General features: G+C 30.1%; 1 protein-coding gene across 1 annotated transcript in view; it reads right to left on the reverse strand.

Annotated features, from left to right (window-relative positions):
* The window catches only part of LOC108560145 (growth factor receptor-bound protein 14-like), a 135,046-nt gene that overhangs the window by 71,719 nt on the left and 39,670 nt on the right, over window positions 1–23,657 (reverse strand). Inside the window, exons 5-6 of the mRNA XM_017917587.1 lie at window positions 16,962–17,042; window positions 11,634–11,810 (exon numbers count right to left, since the gene is read on the reverse strand). Coding sequence (XP_017773076.1) covers window positions 11,634–11,810; window positions 16,962–17,042 — 258 coding nt within the window. The remainder of the gene's footprint in view (window positions 1–11,633; window positions 11,811–16,961; window positions 17,043–23,657) is intronic.

The raw sequence follows: 23,657 nt of genomic DNA on the forward strand, positions 1-23,657 counted from the left end.
CATTACATTTAGAAGTAACGTATCCGGGTTATCTGTGTGTTTTAAGTGGAAATAGCCAAGAGAAAAGCGGGGATCAGCTCAGCTCACAAACGTAAACTGAAGCGGATAAGAACAAACAGCGTTAACCGTACATGTGTTCTACATAGCACCAATAACTTAGGAGGAAATTTTAATTAAGACTCGAGATAGACTTCATCGTGTGCCTTGCCTTCCCTGGAAACAGACAAAATGCATTTATAAGTTGATACTAAAAACGGTGCCACCGTTATTCTAGGATTTCCATTTAGGTTCGCGTCGTTCGGAATAAAAGCTTTCGATAAGATTGGTTTAAAACGTCTCCAATCAAATGGAACAGTTATTCCAACAATATCACAGCAACACTAGAGACATATAGGGGGAAAATAGTTCCGAACTGAAGTCAATAAAGAAAAATACAAATATATTTTCCCTTTCAAATAAATCACATTACGCGTCATTCGATACGCAAATTTATCCTTATTATTATAGTCAATGATATTTCATCGACGGCTTCTTTAAATATTTTATCTAATTATTCAAAAAAAATCTCTACTCAACAAGCTTTAATCGACATTTCAGTACAAAGGATACAACGAGAACTCGAGCTTTCTCCTGTCTCGGAAATTTAATTTAAAATATTATGAGATTCTTGGAATTTCTCTAAAAACTTTGTAAGAATGTATAAAAAAAATATATAAATTCTTATTTATTATAAAATAGTCCTTCTTTTAAAAAAAAAACTATGAAATTGATGCAACTTTATTTAATTGATAACAATATAATCTACACAAACATATCAAGTTAAAATAGAGGTTATAAAATGAAGGGTAGAAATAACTATGTATTGTATTGAGTTTTTTTTTTGTAATTAATTGTTGCAAATAAAATATAATGAAATAATACTTTTAAACTATAATTAATTCGTATTACAAGTGAATATATATACAAATTATGTTAACTGTCAGCTTAATTATAATTCAAATTAATTATATTTGGTAATGAAGCAACGTTAATTACATATAAATTGAAACGTTTGAATTGTATCACGTTTACCGTACGAATAATTTTCTCGCTAGAAGATTTATTTCAATGCAGATTTGCAGGGCATTTCATGTGTGTAAACGACAGAGGGATTTGTAAAAGTGATTTATATATACTCTCGTACGTTAATACAGATTTACAGAGCGGAAAAAAGTACAATCGTACGTTTATTACATCTCCGCATTTATTTAATTCAAAACGTGTTGTATACTCAATTATATTAATTATTTTTGTATTTCAATAAAAAAAATATAATATTTCATGCGCTTATGAAACGTGATTCAGTAATCCAGAATATTCTTTTATTCAACGCGTAAATCAAGTTGCATTGTCTGAAAGGTGCATCATTTGTCGCCAAAAATATGAAGATATTTCAAATTCAATTTATGTGCTCATATAACAATATTACTAAGTTCCAATGCTAATTTTATTTCCGTTAAATGCCACAAATAAATCATTCATCATTCATAAAATTTTTATAAAATAATTTATTCAAATATACGATTTGTATAAAATATAGGTATTTCGGTCGACACGTTCTATATTGAATATTCATTTCATTAATATCGTATTCATGCAGTAATGTTTGAACTAATAGGACCATTTTGTACGGTAGTAGGTAATCACTATAAATAATAAATAAATGTTTCCATGACAACCATAGCTTTGCATTGATGGAAATATATTTTGATAGTTTTCTAACTCATTTTCCACAGTTTCCGACAAATTTCCATCAATTACATAATGTAGTTAGGCATGTGCATCGGATGTCCCGCGGTTAAATTTGCAATTGAAATGGATCCGGGGGTGCAGATTGATTGTAAATTAAGTCGCATCCTCCTCGAATCTCGAATCTCATTTGCATATCACATTGTGTCCACGTTTGACATTTCGCGAAGACCCGGGCAATTTCTTTCTGTTTCTATATTCACATCATTATTTGCAACTTATTCTCCCATTTCGAGTCGCTCTCCTCGCGTTCTCCTCCTCAACCCATCCACATCCACTTTTTCTTCTTTCCCCTCCATTCATCCTTCCATGCATCCAACTCTTGTGTTTTATTTTCCTTCCTGCCTCGCTCCATTCGTTTCGAAGGCGAGTGCAATTTACATTATTTATTCACCTTCGAATCCAACACAATGCCAATTATATGCCGCGAAACCCTTTTCCATTATTAAAATGTAATCTGCAACTTTGTATACACAAACTCTTCCATAACCACTACTTAAAACTTGCACCGAGCGCATTATTTATATCCCCCCGAACTCTATTTAACTCGATTTTATTTCAGAAAAAGAATCATAATGATGATTATACAATACAGAATCAACTGAGAGATAAACATAAAAAAAAGAGAAACAGCTCCAACGCCCCACGATGCGTTTTTCGCATTCATCAATTTCATTCGCATTTCATACAAAAAAATACAGAAACAGAAAAAAAAAATGTATAAAGTATATTTTCTTCCATTACACTCAGTAGCAAATATGGAATAGACGAAAATTCATATTTAATGTTTGTAGCATATATTTAATTATTTTTCCTTGAAATGAGTATGTGGATACGAAGAATGGAATGAAAATAATCATTAGGATAAGTTAATATTTGGTAGTAATAAATTTCTTTGAAGAAGGTTGTTGTATATCAAATACCGCTATTGAAAGAAATAGACGAAATTGAAACGAATATATCTCCACACCAGCGCTTCGATTTTTCAGGAACTCCGGCACAATAAGAGATATTTCTAAAGAAGACATTTTGTATAGTATTGAACCTTTAACAATAATCATTTCTAGAAATCATTTCTAATAATCAATAGAAAATTATCATTACAATAATTATATCCCATTGTTTTTTATCGTCCTATTTATTCACTGCTGTTCTATAATAAAAACATTCAGTAAATGACAAGATTTTAATTGGACAATGCAATTATTTTTTACTTATTGGTTATTTGTTGAATCTCAATGGTAGATCTAGTGGCTTGTGTCGCTTCAGTCGCTGTGTTGTTAGGCTATTGTTCAGAAGATTGACAGCTAGTATGTTTGGATGTCTGTCTAGTCTATTTTGGTATGAAGGTCCTCATGAATTCTCCTGTTCGTAATATACCATGAAGCACCAATGATCCTTCTTAGCCTCTTCAACTGGAATCATTATATGGTCGCAATCTTAAATTTGCTGCTGACTCCCCATAGCTGTATTCCGTATGTCCATACAGGTTTTAAAATTTCTTTATAGATCAGCAACTTGTTTTCTTTCGAAATTGGCGAGTCTTCCCGTAATAGCCAGTAGAGTTTCCTGAACTTAATTCTAGTTGTTTTCTTTTTGGATGTGATCCTTCCAGGTCAATCTTCTATCTAAATGCATACCCAAATATGTAACTTTATTAGCTGCGGGTATTATTTTTTCGTTAAGAGTCGCTGGTTGGCAGGAAGGGATGAGAAGGGATCTCATGGTAATGGTGACATGTACTGATTTCGATTCATTGACCTTCATTCTCCATTTTTGTAGCCATTCTTGTATTAGGTTCAGGTTTACTTGCAGGTGATGATAATATTGCAGTATCATCGGCAAATAGCCCACATAATTTTGAATTATCTAGGTATTTACTAAATATCTTAACTATTCACATATTAAATAATTTACTTCTTTGACATTCTAACAACGTAAAGAAAAAATAATATGTTAAAAAAATTATAAAAAAGTAACATTTTTAAGATAAAACTATATTCAAAAAGAAAAATGTGCTTATAAAAATGCACAATATTCTAATATCTCAAGTATTTCAACTTATCATAACGATGTTACATTTTTTGTGTGCTAATGGTGCTAAAAAACTCATTTTATTTTCACGTAAACGAATGTTTAAAATATTAATATAATTCGAAGCTGACGATGAAAAGGTAGTAAAATATGGTTTCCCTTGATTTATAAAAACGTAATCATCTTAATGAGACATTTCTACAAAAGGGATGACACGCTGGCTGTGAGAAAAACATCTGAAATTGTAAAATCGATTTGCGGACAAAAACGAAATAGAATAGAACCTCATAAATTTTCCTTAAGACATCGAATAACATGTTTTCGATCGCAGACGCTTCAGACGTCCACCACCTGAAATTTCCCTGTGAAATGTTCGTTTTTGATTTATGTAAAATATTCACTTTATGTGTGGAAGAAGAAGGAAGTGGAGATATTTAAGTGTAATTTATGTGGAAAATGGATGGCACCACACATCGCATCCCCGGATATCTTAAATGTATTTAAATGGGCGAATGAATGATCACTTTGCGTATGTTAAAATTCCCACATAAGAATAAAAATGAATAAACTTGACTACATATATATATATACTTTTTCAGTGCATCGTAAATTGAGAATACTAATGAGGAGGGGAAGCGGATAATTAAAAGTTATTGTCCCGTCAATTAGTTCTAGAATGGAGATTCAAGATGGGGAGAGAAGTTAATGAATACAGTAAATACAAAAGATGCGAAAAAAAGTTGGCTAAATTACATTTTACCCTATAAAGAAGAAGACCAGTGAAATCTTAATTGCGAGTATTATTAAATCTACATTTAGATTTTTTTATGAAACGAATGACGGCAGGATGTATATTCAAATTAAACGGAAATGATTTGCAAGTTTTCAAGTAATCTAATTTTCTGCCTATTCACTAATAACTCAGTGATTAATCACCTGGAAAATTAAAAAGAGAATTATTGCAAGAACTAATGTTTATTTTAAATAACGTTTAGACCATTATTGAATTGTTATTTTATTATTGTTTATTTATTTATTTTGAATTTAAATTTTCATTCTGATATTTATTTATTTTTAGTTGTTTTTTTCTTTTCTTTTTATATACATTTCAATAGTTTATTTACGTGATTTAAGAGAATTTCTGTCATAATAATCTGTGTCATCAAGTTCACGTTTGTTAAACTATTTAATTTTAAATTTCAAGGTAAAGAAGACCTACTTAAAGCATAATCAATCAACAGTATACGAGTTTATCTTGCTGTAACATTTACTGTAAACAAGGAAAATATCGTTTCCTTGAATTTTGTTCCATATGACATGTTGTATTTCTCATCAAAACATAATTCTCAAACAATTTGATAAAACGAACTAAAAATAATCGTCCCAAGAAAACGGGAATAGTATTTCTTACCACCGATTTGAAATTATTCTATATAAAATAATTATATTTGATTGTGCATGCTATAATATCTACAATTATTATAATATCGACATCATTACAGAAGAAGAACTCGACGAAATTGCAATCCCACAAAAACGCTATGATTATAACGATGATGACAATATTGTTTTTTTTCTATCACATTCACTTTACTCAATAATGATGTTTAAATTACACAAGATTACCGGGAAAGTGTACAGCCACTCCTCGCTACTCTTTCACTCCCTTGTACAGGGACTGGGAATGATTAAATACTTTTTACTCGTTTATAAAACACAAATTATTTCACTCCGTGACATGTGTACATATTCGCTGCACAGTTCCCATCTTAATTATTTTCATTTAAAAAAAAACTACATACATACGCATTCGAGATTTACTAGGAAAAGAAAAAAAAATAACGAGCCAACAGAAGCAGATGAGAAAGAATGTGTACGCGCTTAATTAAACTATATCATAACGAAGTTTATAACATATTTTATCTTTCCGTAATAGCGAAAGCCTACTTTGAAGATGATTAGTTTAATAATCAATGAATTTTATGGAAACAATGTTCGGCGAATTGCGATTCAAATTTATGTAAAATACACAAAGGTTGGTTAGTTTTGATCTCGTAGTAAATTGAAATTACTGCTACTAACCGCAGTATCAAGTATCCCCTTTATAGAGGCTTATCTTCGCTTGGATCGGAGATTAAATTAGTTCGACTATAAATGCGGAATATGAAATTCCCTGGTTATTTAAATTTATCAATGTACATAAAGCACAAAGTTTATGTTAATCTTACCAAGAAAAACAATTTAGATTAAACATCATCGATTCGACAAACGCATTTACCCGATTTCTTCACACTTATATAAAAACGAAAATACAACTTATAGCATTTAAACGCTTCTAGTATTACTAAGTATCAAGATAATTTTAAGCCGCATTTATATTATTTGTGAGACACCGAAAAAAAAAATAATAATTTATTGGCCAAACATCAATACATAAGAAGAATAAAAAAACAAAAAATACAATTTATACATAAATAAATTTTTAACATACAATAAAAAAAATATATTTTAATAGGCTGGCCAAAGGATGAGACTCCGATTTTATTTAAATTAAATTTTTCTAGTTTTATTAAATACATTACAAAAATTTACAATTACACGAATCCATTTTTCTATTAAAATTAATTTATTTGTATTTGAAATAAGTTATAAATATTAACAAATACTTTTTGTTTTAGTTTTTTCACGAAATTTTCAGTTACGATTATAATAACTTAAAACAACTATTATGTAATTATAGTTAGTACTTTTATTTTACCTTATTTTCAAAGTTTATCATGTTTTTTTTTAATTATTACTAATATTTAAATCAATTCACGTAATATTATAAACTATATTTTTTGTTTTAATAATGAAATAGATTCATTTCAATGTGAAATCCGCCACTGAACTAGAGCATTAATTAAATCATTCTAGAGGCAATTTGCAAGACAATAGCACTGTAATTCATAGATTGAAAAGGTTGAAGCTTTTGACCTTCCATTTAGCTTTAATTAATAAATAGCCTGAATACATAAAAATTCAAATCAATTTTATATCTAGAAACAATTCACTGGCATAATTAATCAATATAATAAAACTTAATTATATATTACGTATATCTTTTTTAAAATATAATTTAAAGCTTACTTTGAATAAAAATGAAAATATAGAAAGAAAGCCCTTTTACAATAATTTTCCATGTATTTTTTCAATTCCTTGTAATATTATTTTAACGTTTTCACAAAATTGCTCGACCATCTTTTATATACCCGTCCCTTTCATCTCGACGAAAACGCACGATCTTTAATAAAATCGATAACAAACGCGAATTGGATTATATAAATAACAATCTTCTATTTGTGTATTTTTAAATTTGTTACTTTTAGTTTATATCACAGATTATTAAGAACATTATTTGTAGTTTCAATGATTAGGCTTTCCGGTATTTCGTGTTTCTTTTCGCTCTTTTCTTAACTATAGACATACATATTTCATGTTGTCATGGCCGTTTCCGTTTCTCCGTATTCCTTCGAGCAAGAAACCATGCAATATCACGTGGACTACCCCATTGTGATTCGAAAGAAAATACAATTTCTTAGAAACCACAAAGAAATCTAATTTAACATAGATTACTGATACTATCTACATGAGCTAAAATGATTCACTTTATTAAACGTTTCTTAAGAAAAAAAAAGAGTAAACTAATTTCTTAAAATAGATATACTTGAATTATAACATGCAAATAAATTACTTCACAATTCTTAAATTCTTATGAATTTATTAAATAAATCTATACGTCTTAAGTATATAGTTACTTTTAGATGGTGTGATTCATAACTTATGTCAACTAACATTGTGGCACGCAATACAATATATTTGTGGACAGGAAAGAATCATAAATAATATAAAACATTCGGGTCGCAAACGGCTAATGGGTTTTGTCGCTCAAAAAAAATAAAAATGGAAAAAGTTGCTAATTTATTGACAGTACGTTTCCGGTGATCATAGCGCATCTGTTGCCGAATTATTATTTGCGAATTCAAAAACTAAAAACGGCGCAGCAATTTCAAATACATTTCAATAATTAGTGCACAGCAGCTGTCAGAGGAGTCGACGACAGTGGCGAAAGCAGCACGGATGTTGCACTCATCGTGCATACACACATACATCAATGCAATAAATTCGCTGGAATCATTTGGATACGTCGTTTCCTATTCCTGCTTGTACTACAGCTGTACATTTTCCAAACACCGCACTAATTTGTTTGCATGTTTATAATTTGATCAAACTCTTTCATTTGCTTCCACAATGCGTAACTCGTGCAGCATGAAATTCTTTTTCTCTATGAAACAAGTTAAAATGTAACAAACTAAATTTCAATTAAAAATATAAATATCCATAACTGGAAATAGAAATGATTGATCATGTGAATTCTTAAAAAAAATATCTTTAATTACATTCCTATCGAGTATGCGAAACATACTATTTTTGTGCCAAATAAGGATTGTTTAAACGTACGCAACTGCAAGTGATTCATCGCAACGCCGACGAGCGACATATAAGATGAAAAATGCCCAAATAAGGTGATTTTTAAAATAATTACCTACCTATTATTGATTTGTTTTTATCGAAATGCTTATATTATTATAATTGTTTTTCTTAAAGTGATTTAACTGTTACCTGAGAAAATTATTTGGTTGATGATAATAAAAGAGAACACTCCATCTCAGAGGTTGGACAATGTGTTAGGTGATGCGAGGAGTATCGACAAATCCGTCGTTGGTGATGGCAGATAGAGAAACGGAAGGGATGAGATGGGAAGGGTATGGAATGGCTGGGAGCAAGTGGAAATATAAAAATTGCACGATCGATCTTGGTTTGGATTATTAAACGGAATCCATTAATAACGGTCGTCGCCCCATTCACGTCACTTCCAGTCGGACATGTGTACCGAAATGAATATAGGAACGATATTTTCCCCGTTCTCGGAATCTCCACGACACGTGCACGAAAAAGGGGTTGCTTTGTGCCAAGTACGGGATTTGCGGCAAAAACATGTATCGCGAAAGAACATACATTTCTATGGGCAAGCAGCATGCATCAGCTGCCACTGCTCCGGCTCCTCCAGCCGCCATACCATTATATTATACAGGAGGAATACACAATATAAATACATATGCACATGTTTATGCATTCCAACAAATATATGGTATTAGAGAGAGAGAGAGAGACGGGGTGAAAAAACATTGCTGCATGTATCATTTTATATGGTTGCAGCTGCTGTCATTAGGGTTCAAATCATAAATTCCAAGATGATCTACTTGCTACTTGCATTATCCAAAATATTATATGCTTTGCAACAATCCTCCACAATCAAGTATAAAAATAAATTGAAATTGCTTCATAATCAAGGATATATTCATTGGATTATCTAAATAATTGATTATGGATCGCCAAGGACCGGCGTCGTGTTTACGTAATTACTGTATGTATGCTGTGTTAATTCTCGGTTTCAGCTATATCGATCTTCTGCGCGTTGCTAAATAACGAATTATTTTATAATTATATCATATACAAAACAACAAGGCGAAAATGTGAATAGGGTGCTAAGGGTATACGTGACAAACTTGCTAGACTAATAAATTTTAACACTACGAAACAAAATCCGTAGCGCATACAGCAAAAAAAAGGGAAACCAAATAAGAATTACAAAAGTACAATAACATAAATTATCGTTACAATAATATTTCATAAACATGAAAACATATGTTTCTTTTTCAATATTATTTCATATTCTTTTATCACAAGTACATTTTACCTATTATATATTCATTACGCATTTATAAAAGATGTATAAAATAATCTATTATGAAAAAATGCATTAAATTGTATACCATTGTTTATCTTGGGTAATTCTCAACGTTCATTAAACGCTATAATTAATGTAAATCTTCTATTTCTTGACGAGGTTAAACTTAAATATTCCTCTGCTATTGTACTATAAGCTGGATAGAAAAAAACACATGTTTCAAATAAATAATTCATACATGAATAAAAAAAATGACCTCAGAAAATATAATAATAGATTATTAATTCACTTTCACAAAAATGGAAGTTACAATAAAGCACTATTGGAATTAAATACAAACACAATTCTAAAAATAAATAATCCATTTGGTTACAATACTACTTTCATTTAGAAATTTCACACTTTCAGTGTTAAGATTGAAGAAAAAAATATCAATATACATCTATCACTTCAGTAATACAATATTCGTCTTGACGATTATCACTTTATCACTTCAAATTCATTGTAAATTGACAATATTAGGAATTTCGTGAAGCAATTATAAGAATTAGGGGGTGCGTCAAATGAGTGTCACGTAAGTATCAACGATGAAGCCAATTATTTCGACATCTCGAAGATTCATTTAATTATCCAATTATACGTCTTTCCGCATTCATTTTATAAATAACTAATTAATTGAAGATCATCAACATAATCTCATTCGATTCAGCGACAGTTAGCCAAATGAGATAGCTGCAATTCCTCTATTCCGTTTTTATTATTATATAATTAATTCATCCGCTAAACTTCCTGTTTGACAACAGCTATAGCATCAACAGCTGCTCTTTCATTGGAAATATTTAGTTTATTGAAAGAATTGCGTCAATGTGCGTAGGATTCTAGTTCCGTCCGTTTAAAGTTTATTTAGGGATTATTATTCAAGACAATAATATGTTTTTCGAGATGTTGGAATGACAAAGTTTTTGTAACTAAGATTTATTACAACTAAAGCCAAAACATTAAACTTAGCAAATGCATGAAATTTCTATGTTTAAAGTACGATTTTTAATATTTTATAATACTTGTAAGTCTCAAATAATAATCATTGTTGCAAAATAAATCATACAATAAAAATAATACTAAAACAAAATGTAAACTGCTTCATATTACTATTGACCATGGGTTATCATGCCCTAGTAAGTCTGATTAACAATAATTAACAATTAATTAACAGATAAAAACAAATTCACAAACAACATTTCACGACGTAAATTTAAAATGTAATAGTTAATATTTTTTATCAAAGCCACTAATAAACTTTATATGAAACACATTACTAAAGAAGAAAGGAAAAATAATAGTTAATATAAAAAGTATACGTGATATATAGAGGACAGATACATGTTTGACAACAAATATTATAATTATAAGGCGAAGCAATATTATTTATGTTTAATTTAAATAGAAGTTGAATATATTAGTAATAGTTTATTTTTATTTAAGATTGGTTCGTTTTGTACCTTAGTCGGATTTAAGTGAATGCAGTAAAATATCGAGTAGATCCATACTAAGTTCTGGTAGGCAATAAAGGTCAAAGCCGGCTGCGATTAAAAGAAATTAACAAGATAATGCCGCTTTAATTGAACGAAACAGTAACCGCACCACCCTCTTTATCTAATCACTAGAATGAATCCCCCGAAAGCAAGATAATTCCCATAGTATCTTACGAGTAAATTGAATCCCTGAAACTATTAGATCCCAATGAACTACTACCCGTACAGTCCAATTCTGTAAGTTGTTCACGTATATCGATATTCCCGGTATAATTGCTTCTGAAGCAGGCGAGGTGTAAATGCGTGTAAAAAGGAACCTGCCTTCCACATACATACACCGAAACCAGCTCTCTCTCGTCCAATCGATAAAAGCTATCCTTCCTGCTCTCTCACTGTAGCACTGCCTCGCTCCATACTACGTACATGTGTACATACATACGTACGGATGAATGGATGTGTGTTAGTGTGTAATATATAAAAAGACTCACCGAGTTCACCGACTTCGGCGTCCTCACGAACTTCGCCAGACTTTGCACTTTAAGGGAATAATAGAGCTTCTTGTCTTTCAGCAGCATGTAAGACTTGCCCCATGTGTTCTTGTACTGATCGTACATCCACATGTGAGAAAATATGGATGGAGTTTCACCCTCTTGTGTAATCATTTGCTGAAAAAGAAACGAAATTATATTTTCAACCAACATACAATACAAAAATTAAAGAAAAATTAAAAATATTTCATTTCATGTACAATAAAATCATCGACGACAGGACGAATATCGCACAGCGATACAATACATTACATATTTGTTGATGTATAATGTAAATGGCAAACAGGACTGTTACAATATGAAACTTCGCCCCGGGGATTTACATAATGCTGTATCAAAAGAGAATATCCACATACATGTTATGCCAATATTGTACGTAGTTGTACAAATGTTTTATAATCTAACCAAGTACCCCATAAATTTAATATATTTTTAGTGTAAATATACATGCCTCCACGTTTTATTAAACTCGTTTATAATATTTGCAAATACAATTGCGCAAAACCTTATTTTAATTACACTATATTATAAATACACTTTATATTAACCGATAAATTATTATTATACTCATTGCATCATTTTCATTTAAAAATCAAATCTACATTTTTTTAATTTTATTTAAATAAAAGTTAGTCATTCGTCTAAAATTGATATTTTTATAGGTAAAAAAAATGAAAGGAAGCCAATAAAAAGAAAAAATACTTAAAAACAGTCTAATCTCATATTTATAGCAATATTAAATTAATAAAATCAACAAAAATCTGTTATAATATTTATTCCACACAAAAAATATTGTAAGTACACAAAAAAGGGTTAAAAAACCATGTTTAATAATTGTTGTACCTAATGTGATGTAATGGGCTTTCGTGACATCCATAACGAAACAAAAACTTAATATTACAAAACAGAATTATGCAAATCACTGGGAAGGGGCAACATTAAATTGCCTAAACTACCCATATTAAACGCGTTATCATTTCCCATTTTGTGGTGGACGCGCCGGGTGCGTGGCGATATTAAAATAAATATTAAGTATAATATGTAAATAATTCGATTTGTGCTCGAAATAATGATATTATGATTACATTGCATAATGACATACATTTTAAGTTATATTTTAGAATAAATGATTTTAAAAAGTTTGACACTACTAATGAAAATCTACTAAAATTATTGAATTACCTTTTACGTCTCGTCTTGATCAATACTCGTTCCAAAAATTTGAATATTTTTTAATCGTTTACTTTTTATAATATAAATGCAGGAACTGACAATTGAAAAAATATATTTTATTTTGTTTAGAAATTGTTTAATGTCAAAGGTTACTATTACAAATACTTTTATTTCAAAGATTATACTTGAAAAAAAGGGACACAGAATAACCGATCTTCATTAAACACATAAAAATGGATGGAAAATAAACTGACATTTGATAAACATAATAAGTTGTATACGTTTAAATATTAGGTAAACTGTAGATGTATAATTTAATGGAATTTATAAGTTCATAAAGAAAAATAAAGTAAAGTTCAGAGATGCAGTTGAGAATAAAAGTTTGTTAAGTGTAATGGAGGCAAGTGGCAGGTGGTGTTTTGGTTGTGAAAGTAGCCATTTATAAAGATAACTTACTCATGTTTAGAAATGGGCTCAACAAGTATCGGATGGAGTGATACAAGTGTGCATTAAGTAGTCTGCAATCAGCGAGATAGTTGGAATAATACGAGGATAATGTCAATGTGGAAGGAAATTTAAAATTTTCCCCAAAAACGTAATGGAAACCGAGCGGTAATGAATTAACAGAGTTTAGTGAAGAAATGATAGAAGATTTCTAAAAATTGCAGAGGGGAAATTTCTCTTGGGCTTTGGATTATGCCCGTAGCTTGCTTCTGCTGCTGGCTCGATATAAAAGTAGAGATGGCTGCGCGCGAGGTGCTTGACTTTGGAGTCAAAAGGTCGGCCCCGTTCAATTGCATGTGATTTATTTTCGTCTAAATGGGACACTTTAGCAGCGCTCAAATTAATGGCAACCTCGTTTTTCGCCCCGAAATATAATTAATTATAACAACAAATTTATAAACGCCGACGGATTAATTAACGTTCGCGTCGCCTCCTTCTGCATAATAACACAATACATACAACGCACAGGCTTATCATCTCTCCTCTGGTCTCTCCTCTCGTTTCGTTTTTTAATTTGATGATTGATGTGATGTTAGCGCCGAAGTATTTATAGAGCGAGGCAGAGAAAGTTAGTTCTACACAGGATGATGTTGTGCAGTTGGCTTCTCTTCACCTCGTTTATCTTCGCGTCTCCTCTGCTTCCGCGTATAATCTGTCAAATTTTGAAACATTGTATGGCGCTCGCAAACACATTTAAATTTATGGTGATCATTAATACGTACAACGTAATGTATGGGGAGCATTACGGACACCCTCGAATATCAATTCCATATTCCGTATCAATGTTATGTACAAAAACACGGAACCGTGAAGCCATAAAAGAGGAACACTTCATCATCGAAACCAAACAAACCAGACACACGAAAATTATACAAGAAGCTTTTACCGTGTTTTCCTGTTCTCCTTTTATTTGTGTATACGCAACAGCACTCATTACGCAACACGAAAGTAAATCATATTTAAATAATCAAATAGCTTAAAAAGAATTCCATTTTTTTGTGAAGATCGTATTGCGATATATAACGGATACCTTATAAAAAAACATATATTCAACTGCTTCGTATTCTATTGTAACATGAAAATATACTTAAATTAATTAAGGAAAAGTATTGTAATATTTAATTTGAATAAACATTTCAAATTAATTAAATATTGTTAAGCAATTTTGAAAATATCAAATCAAAATGTTTCAGTTACTGCACTTACTATTGCTATATAAGTTTTGAATATGTTTAAATTGTGGATTTCATTGAAATGCTTAATGGTATTTCTTTTTTCTTGATAAAAATCTTTTTTTTAAATTATTTCGCAAAACAAAATCAATATCAGTTTCATGCTTCATGCTTCAAATTCAAGCGAAAATAAAATCAATATATATATTTCGAACTGTATATTTCATTACAAAAATGTCATTATAAATATTATTTAATAAACTCAAAAATATTACGCTGAATGAACTCCGCATTTTAATTCAATATGAGAGTTCATTTGTATCATATATTTCAATTACAAGGGCAAATACATTTATGAGCATTGATTACACGAATATTAAATTAATGAAACATTTTAATTAGTTCAATTTAATGAAAACAAAATGCAGAAAGCAAAACCATAGTAGTAACAGACATTATGTATATTTAAATCGAGTATAGTATATTGAATTTAAATACAAATTCAGAAAGTGTTAAATACATAATTAAAATGTGTTTTATAGATATTACATTTTTTTTTAATTGGATTTATGTACGTAATATCTTCAAATATTCGATATTAATAAAAAAAATATGTGTATTATAATATTTATGTAAAGTAAATGTATATTGTTTATTATAAAACTTGTTTAGATATATAAAAGATGATAAATCTTTTCTTTGAATCTGAATAAATGTAACTTTCTAACGCTCGAAACGTCTTATAAAATATGGAGGTTGTGAAACAGGCCCGTAGGAAATGGCGCCAGGATTCAAGCAACATTAAATGTAGCGTAAAACTTAATTTTGCGAATTCTCACTAACAGAAGTTTATCGTTAACTGCTACGAAAGTCTTGTTAACAGATTTACTATGGGATATGAAATATAAAAGATGTTACGCAGATGTTACTAGGCATAAGCCACAAAAGAAGTATTCAGTAAATTTTGATATTGGTAATACTTTGTAAAACTTTTCTACTGTAATAATTATAAGAATTTCATGTTCACAACGAAATAAATTGATTGAGTATATATTCTTACAGAAAACATATGAAAGATATTTTTTTATTAAATTATTAAATATGTAACATTCTAACTGATATAAAAAATAGATAGTATGAAAGTCAGATATAAAACAACTTTCTCGTAGATGCTTCATGCCACTGACCCAATGCAGAAATTTCTTTCCTTTTCATTGACTTTTTTTTACAATAATATTGTACCTGCAACTTCATCATGCAATCTCGTCATTTGTGCTCTCACAAAACCTTTTTTTCTCTCAGTCGCTCAGTTCCACTATTGTACAGAAAAAAAAAAGAGCATAAGCTCTAAATAAATATACGTTCACGAGGATTCACGCATTAAATAAATTCAAATGAACAATTTCTAGCATTTAATCTCAATTGAGATTGAAGAATAACCGCAATGATGATGATGATGACGGAGACAGTAATACAACCCAACAATTGATGTCTTCATAATGGTCACAGCAATTTCCTCTTTCTTCTTTTTATTTTCGTTCTTTTTGTTGAGTTTCGTCTCGTCTGCTAGGATTACAGTTGTTGGCCACTGCAAGTCATGATACGCTAAATGCTTTCTAAATACGTCGCTTGTTTCTTTCGTTTCGTTACTCGTATCTTCGAATCGACTTCGAGAATCACAAGAAAATCACAAGATTTATGCGATTCCTTTGTGCCGCACTGGCTACACCTATAATATTCATTTAAACTTCTATTATATGCTAAATCGCATTACCCTTTTTCGCAATAACTTATCCTGAGATTTATCGCTGCAGGTAAAACTGCAATCCATTAAAGCGGCACGGAACGACCGATCAGGTTATTATTTTTTTAATAAACTTTTACAACCCTTATTTATTTAAAGGTTCACGTAACAGTGCACATCGATTGTGTACTGGTTGGTTTCGAGTGTCGGAGAGCCTTGAGAGTCAAGAGATTTTTTTTTCTCTCTCTCTCATTTACAAACGACGAGTTGCGGAACGTTGTAATCACGCGAAGGTGAAACCGCACCTTGTCTTCAAAAGAATACTTAATAATAAAAATGATAAGTGACTCAATTTGCGATTATTTCGTTGCATAACGAGCGCGAATTTGAACGAGATCGACCCCGGCAACAGACTTGCAAGCAAGAGGAGGAGATTTGTACGGCCCATAATAATTATCCGTTCATCTAAAATCTAGATTTGAAAGTCTATAAAAATCTGCCACCTTTTGTAAATGTCAGATCCTCAACTCTGACTCTGTTATTTATGTATAATTATTTCAAATTATAATACAAATTAACGCTAAAGCCAGACCTACGCAGCACAAAGAGCAAAACATCAACAATAGCAAATAAAAAAAAAAGTGAATCGCTTTGGGTTGAAAAAATGTTACTTACATGTAGAGAAAGATTGCTGGAGGAATAATTCCCGTCGTTGCACGATATTGCGTTATGAATCATATCGGACGGGAAGAATTGCTGAAAATACATACATATAACAATTAGCTTATAACTTACAAAGTGTAAATATTTTTTAATTCAATTATTATGCGTTAGTAATTATTATAGTCACACCACTATTCTACAACAAAAACTAAATGAATAAACAATGCTCGCAATGAATGGAAAATAATCCTACAACATGTAACAATACAGTTCCCATATAAACTAATATAATATACAATAATGTATTCCATTTTGCAAATCATTTTTCTTACAATGTATCTTATATCTTTACTGTATCTTGAAAATGGAATATTTCAATAATTTCTTATACATTAATATTTGATTTAATAACATGATATAAATGCGATCATATAACTATAAAATAACATTCATAAAAATAAAACGAAAATTATCAGAGAAAGACGATTTTGATTATTCCAACTATGTATATTGATCTAAAATAATTCTTCTTTGATGTTAAATGTTTAAAATTTAAAATAAATGAAATTAATCCACTATCAAATATCATCTTTACTAAAAGCATACCTAAGTTCAAGTTCTATACTTTATCAAATATATTTGTATTTATTATATTTTAAATCAAACTATTAGTTAAAATCCGGTAGACAATAAGTAATAAATACCTTTTTTATGAAAATATATAAATAAATATTTATTTATGTAAATTAATTAACTACTGAAATACAATCATAAAACTGGCTGTATAAACGCAAAAAAGGGAAAAAATTGATATATTTATGTATATTGTGAAGTACATTACATTTCAAAATTCTGTAATTATAAAGAACAGAATATTATCATCAAAAGACATATTGAAAAAATTAAAAAGTAAATGAAATTAGGAATAATTTGACCATTTTTTTAAAAAACTATTCTTGTGCGATAAATTCTGTAACAGTCCTTTTATACAAAGTTCTATTTTACACTCGGGAGACCAAGTTGTAGCATATTTTCGTTTTTTTCACCTCAAACAGTATTTGAGCATACATGGCAAATTCTTTGTTTTTATTTGTCTACTTTCAGTAAATTAACTGGTGAATGCATTACCATGAAATGTACTGCAGTTAAACAATCAATGGTTTCCATACTTTGTCTTCCCGGTCTAGCTGTAAACTTCCATGTTTTTGTAAAATTTGTCTCATAATATTTCTAATAATTTTCTATGCGGTAAAAATAATTATTTTTATAAGAAAATTGTAGGTAGATAGTACTAAATGAAATATTACTACTACACCTATTGTCGTGTCCCAGGGATGGAATTCTGGACACAGTGGAATATTGTCTGGTGTTGTCGTTGTGGAGTCTCAGTAGTTGGGAATTAAATTTAAAACAAGTTTATTACAATTGGTACTCTTGGGGTCCTTTCCAAAACAATGTAGTTTAATCGACAGGTTGACTAAGTCTATACTCATCTTAGGATTTTATGAGACTATGCTCCTCATATTAACGTTTTACTGAGACTATGTCAGTCTTTGAAAGTTTTACTGAGACTATATCAGTCTTTGGAGGTTTTACTGAGAATAATTCTAAATAGTTATTCTACTTCCAAAGTTAATTCTTTGAAAGGTTTTACTGAGACTATATCAGTCTTTAGAAGGTTTTACTGAGACTAATTCTAAATAGTTATTCTACTTACAAAGTTAATTCTTATTAATACGGGGTGGGAGTTGTGATCGGGAGTAGGCTTGATCAATTTAACAAGATTCACTCAAAGTTAATTCTTATTAATACGGGGTGGGAGTTGTGATCGGGAGTAGGGTTTGTTTATATTGATGATAAGCGTTCCCACGGGAATCGGCCTCGTGTTTTGTTTATTATACTTTGCATTTGTTTATATGAAAAAAGTGATCGATTACGATTCTACGTGTGAATATATTATGTGTTTATATGAAAAAAGTATCCATTATGATTTAAGATGGGAAGATTCTTATGTGCATATAAAGGTACTCGGAGTATTCAAAATAGGTTGACTAAGACTAAGAAAAGGTACAGGAGTATCGATGGGAATGTTTACGCTTGGTCCCCTTTGTTTATATTAAAGTGTATCGAACTGGAATCACGATAGAAATTCCTTTATGCTAATGTTTATGTTTTTATAATAATGCGACTAAGAGACGCATTGGATGTCTCTAGTTCGTTAATACACTATACTAGTAATAACAACTACAATAATAATGGTTGGACACAACACTATATTCGGAAATAAAATGTGGATAAAATAAATGTGGATAAAATAAATGTGGATAATAAATATGTATTCCCATAAAACACGTTATAAAAAGATGATAACTGATGCATACTGTAATCATAATTAAGTTCTGAGATGACAAATCTTACAATAATATATATATTGTTCAAAGGCGACAACCGTATCTCACGAAAGTTACGTTTCGTCGTCTATTGACGACAGCCGTAGTTAAAGCGTTAAAGATGTTATGAGATATTAATGACAGAAATATTTGAAATACTTTTCAAAGCCAAAATCAGACATTGATATATTTATTAACGTCAACATTTTAATTATATAAATAGTATTTATGAATACGTTCAAAACATACGTGTAGAGTTACCTAAACATTAATTCGTTCATTTATTCATTCATTCACGTTCTTTTACCAAATCTCACAAATGTGGCACACCACCTCCGAGGCACGTGAACAATAACCATCTCACGGAACCGAGATAATTGCATTGGCACAATTACTGAACCATTTATAATCACGAGGCAGTAAACGTGTCAAATAAATAAAAAATCTCTTTCCATCTGCTAAAATAACTCTAAGAAAACCCCAAGTACATTAAAGTAAATATAATTAAATACATGAAAACTAATTCAAAGATATTTTAATAATGCGCGGAAAAAAACATAATTTTTTTTTTTTAAACTCACATCCGAGTGCATATAATGAATCTTAGATTGTAAAGAAAATTAATTCTGCGATGCACGTTTTCCACCGGTCGCAGCTTTCGCTGCTCAGATTCATCTATTCATCCTGCATTTTTTTAGAAACGTAATACAATATGTTCAAGTGCAGCTAGATTGATTAGTTATTAGCAGCACGTGTATGATTTATGTGCACCACATTATGTCGGATTCACATTACTATCTGCATATGCATATACAATTTATTGAATATTAATTTCATTCATTTGAAATACATAAATTACATACATTTTTAATGTTTCACATTACTTAACCAACATTTTGTAATATATCAAACAGTAAAAGTTACAAAATTAATCATTTAAATGAAACTAATTTAAATTTGAATAAAACGATCAATTAGTAATTAAAATTCAAAATAATATTTATATAAATGTAATGAAATATATGAAAAAATGATGAACCTTTTCATTTAAATAAAATTACCATTGCATGAATATAATTATAGCTTATAATTTAGGACTTTAATGTTCACTTAGCATAAACACAGAGGTCGTTGATGTTAATCTTTCAGTCTATATTTCCATGAATATAAAATTAGAAATATTATAAATAAATAGTAAGTATTGAACTTTGTCGGATAATAACATAAAAAATCGGGTATTGTGGTACTAGAACATTATATTCTTTATGATGTAATATTCATTCGGCATCGTGCATTCAAATCCTTTGATCATTTATTCATGCCGTTTCCCTTTTCAAACCAATTTCAATTTAACGCTGCTGAAAAGGAATATTTTTAAATTACACCAATTGGATTAAATGTGTAATTAATGTTCAGCAATTAACCGTGTAATCTTCTGTATAATTTTGATTGCGCAATTACCGTTAATAATTAAAACGGAATATTTAATTATATTAAAGGTACAACATATACATGAGCTTCAGTCGTTAACATAAAAAAAATATTTTGATCATAAAAATTGTTATAGGCGCAATAATATACAAACAGTGAAAAAAAATCTAGTTGATTGAATTATTAAATTATTCTTGGTTTAAAATTTTATTTATTTGTCAAAAATAACCAAAAAAAAATCATAACTTCATAAAATTTTGAATTTAAGGAAGAAGCTATTAAATTCTCTTTCTCTCTTTTACCAATTTTTACTCAATTACTAATATGAACAAGTAGTGTAGTGACTGTAGTCTTTTAATTATATTATAACAACATTATGAGTTTATATTTTATTGATATTGTTTCACTGTGTTCGGTCATTTTATTTAGTTAGTCTTCTTCAGTAAGTGGAGGCACTTGAATGCGTTGTGTGGATCCTAACTCTTATTGCACTTGATGTGTTGGCATTCAAGAGACATCTTGCAAAAGGGTAGAATACTCTTGTTGAAGCAGAAGTCTGAAGTGCCACAGGATAATGAGTATTTGTATGAAACAGGGGAATGATAATCTGTATACTTCTTACTAATAATCAACTCTTAGAAATATTCCATTGTAATATTAATTTCAGAATAATTATCTTAACATTTACAATTAATAAGTTCATAGTTAAATATTACATTAAGTACTTTAGCTTATTAAAATTTATATTACTATTAAAAACATAAATATACAAAACCGAATAATAGTATATGGAAAACTAACAGGAAGTTTCAAAATGAACGTGCATATGAGGTTCACGTTTCAAAATGAATATATTTAATGGAATAAGTTTCGTAACTGAAAGTTCGTTCATTATGTTTAGAAAAGACTGTTAGAACTTGCGCTTGGAATATTATTAAAAATTCACAAGTTTAATCTCGACTCGGCCTGCTTTTTTTTATATTTTCATCCATCGCTTTTAACCTAAAGTCCGAAAGATCCGCATGGCACATGGCAAGGATTAACGAGGCTTAGGACTTATCGCATACTTCATAATAACAATAATTAAAAAAATGTGATGAAACACGCTGAAATAATACGGTACAGCATCAAAAGGTTAATGGAAAGTAATAATAAATATTAATAACTTCATTTATACTTTCCATGTTTGCATATGACATTCATTTCATAGGTAAATAGTCGGCGAAGAACACTAGATTCGTACATAATTCAATTATATCAGTATAAAAATAAATCAACATTTTTTTTTGCAAGAAGCTTTTAGTATTGATGTGTCCCAAAAATGATTATATTACGTGTAAATTGTCAAATTCAATACTATCCTTTAGTTAGTAAAGATGAAAAAATATTTTTTATAGAAATGCTCATTCAATGCCTAATTATATGAGATTATTCGTTTCTATTTTCTCATTTGTTCACTAATAATTTCTTTATATACACAAATCCAAATTGCTAAAAACATTCTAAACTACTAATGTTTTGTTATATTTTGCTGTTGTAACTATAGTTTTTATTCGGTAGCAAAAAAAAATGTTCGCTTTAGAGCAGAGTGAGAAATAGCAATGAGAAAGGTAGATGAAAAAGAAAAGAGCAGTTGAGGATATTGGGGAATGGAGCAGTTTTTCACATCTCGCCGACATCGTAATATTACATGTTTGCTCCATAAATATCCTGAGAGATGTTTAAATGAAACTGTTTCTCTTCGCCTTCCGCAGAGAAAGAGAAAAAAAAAAGCATCCCATTTACGATGAGCAGAGTGGTAGAACAGAAAACAGAAGGAGATGGCAACAACAAAAAATAAAGTAGAAAGTATCTTTTTTAATCCCCTATATTCTTTCAACGTGTCCGGTGCAGGATAAGAAACAGGCGTATTGTTTACCCCTCGCAAGGAACGTCCGGAGCAGATGCAAAAATGGTATTAAAAGAAATGAAGTAAAGTGTCTTTGCAGCGCGTTTATAAATATTCACAACAATAAATTCTTTTACGAGCGCTAGTTTCGGGAATTACGTCTGGATGACAGCCCGAATGTACTAATATATTTTATTTATAAAACGCGGCGCTTTTATTTATTCATCAAGGGGGAGAAAACCGTGCACGCGTTTTCGCTAGACTTCTTTATTATTTTTCTCTCCTTCTTATTTCCTTTTTCACGCCACTAATGCGTTTTATCCATCATCAAAGACCGTAAATACTTCACCATTATGAATGCCCTTTTCATAGTAGATCAGAACTCTTTACCAAATGACTCAATAAATATTTCTGTCGCCTTGAATAAACTATACGCTTTGAAGTTACATTTAACAAAAAGCCTATTTTTGTACCTGATTTTATCCGACGACATGTTAAATGTACATTCGAACTGATTTCATTTATCCTGAGTTTAATGAACGAACAAAGAACTTCTCTTTATTTCTCTTATGAATGCGAACAAAAGGAAAGAACGAAGAAAAGAAGGAAATTGCTACTCTCGTATAGGAATCCGCGCCAGTGGATGGCGGCTCATTATGAAAAGGAAACTTGTTAGAGGGGAAAAATAAAAAATGATAATGCGACGCTCATGAAAAGCTTGTAGAAACTTGATACTCGATACGTTACAGTTGCCAAGGCGACGTGTGTTCAATGCACAAGCGATTAAATATGGAATTCAACTTTACGGACGTTCTAACTAAAAGGGTATTCATGCATAGAGAAAACCAATAAAAAAAATAAAATGAGATAAAGAAAATTAGCCTTTTCGTTTTCATAATTAAATCACAGCTTACATAGACATTTTCATTCCCAGCGGCACACTTCAATAAAAAAAAAAGAGAAAGAAAGGAAAGAAGAGTAATTACAAGTCAAGAAATA

This window comes from Nicrophorus vespilloides, unplaced genomic scaffold, assembly GCF_001412225.1.
Source record: "Nicrophorus vespilloides isolate i.1.1-1 unplaced genomic scaffold, Nicve_v1.0, whole genome shotgun sequence".
NCBI lineage: Eukaryota > Metazoa > Arthropoda > Insecta > Coleoptera > Silphidae > Nicrophorus > Nicrophorus vespilloides.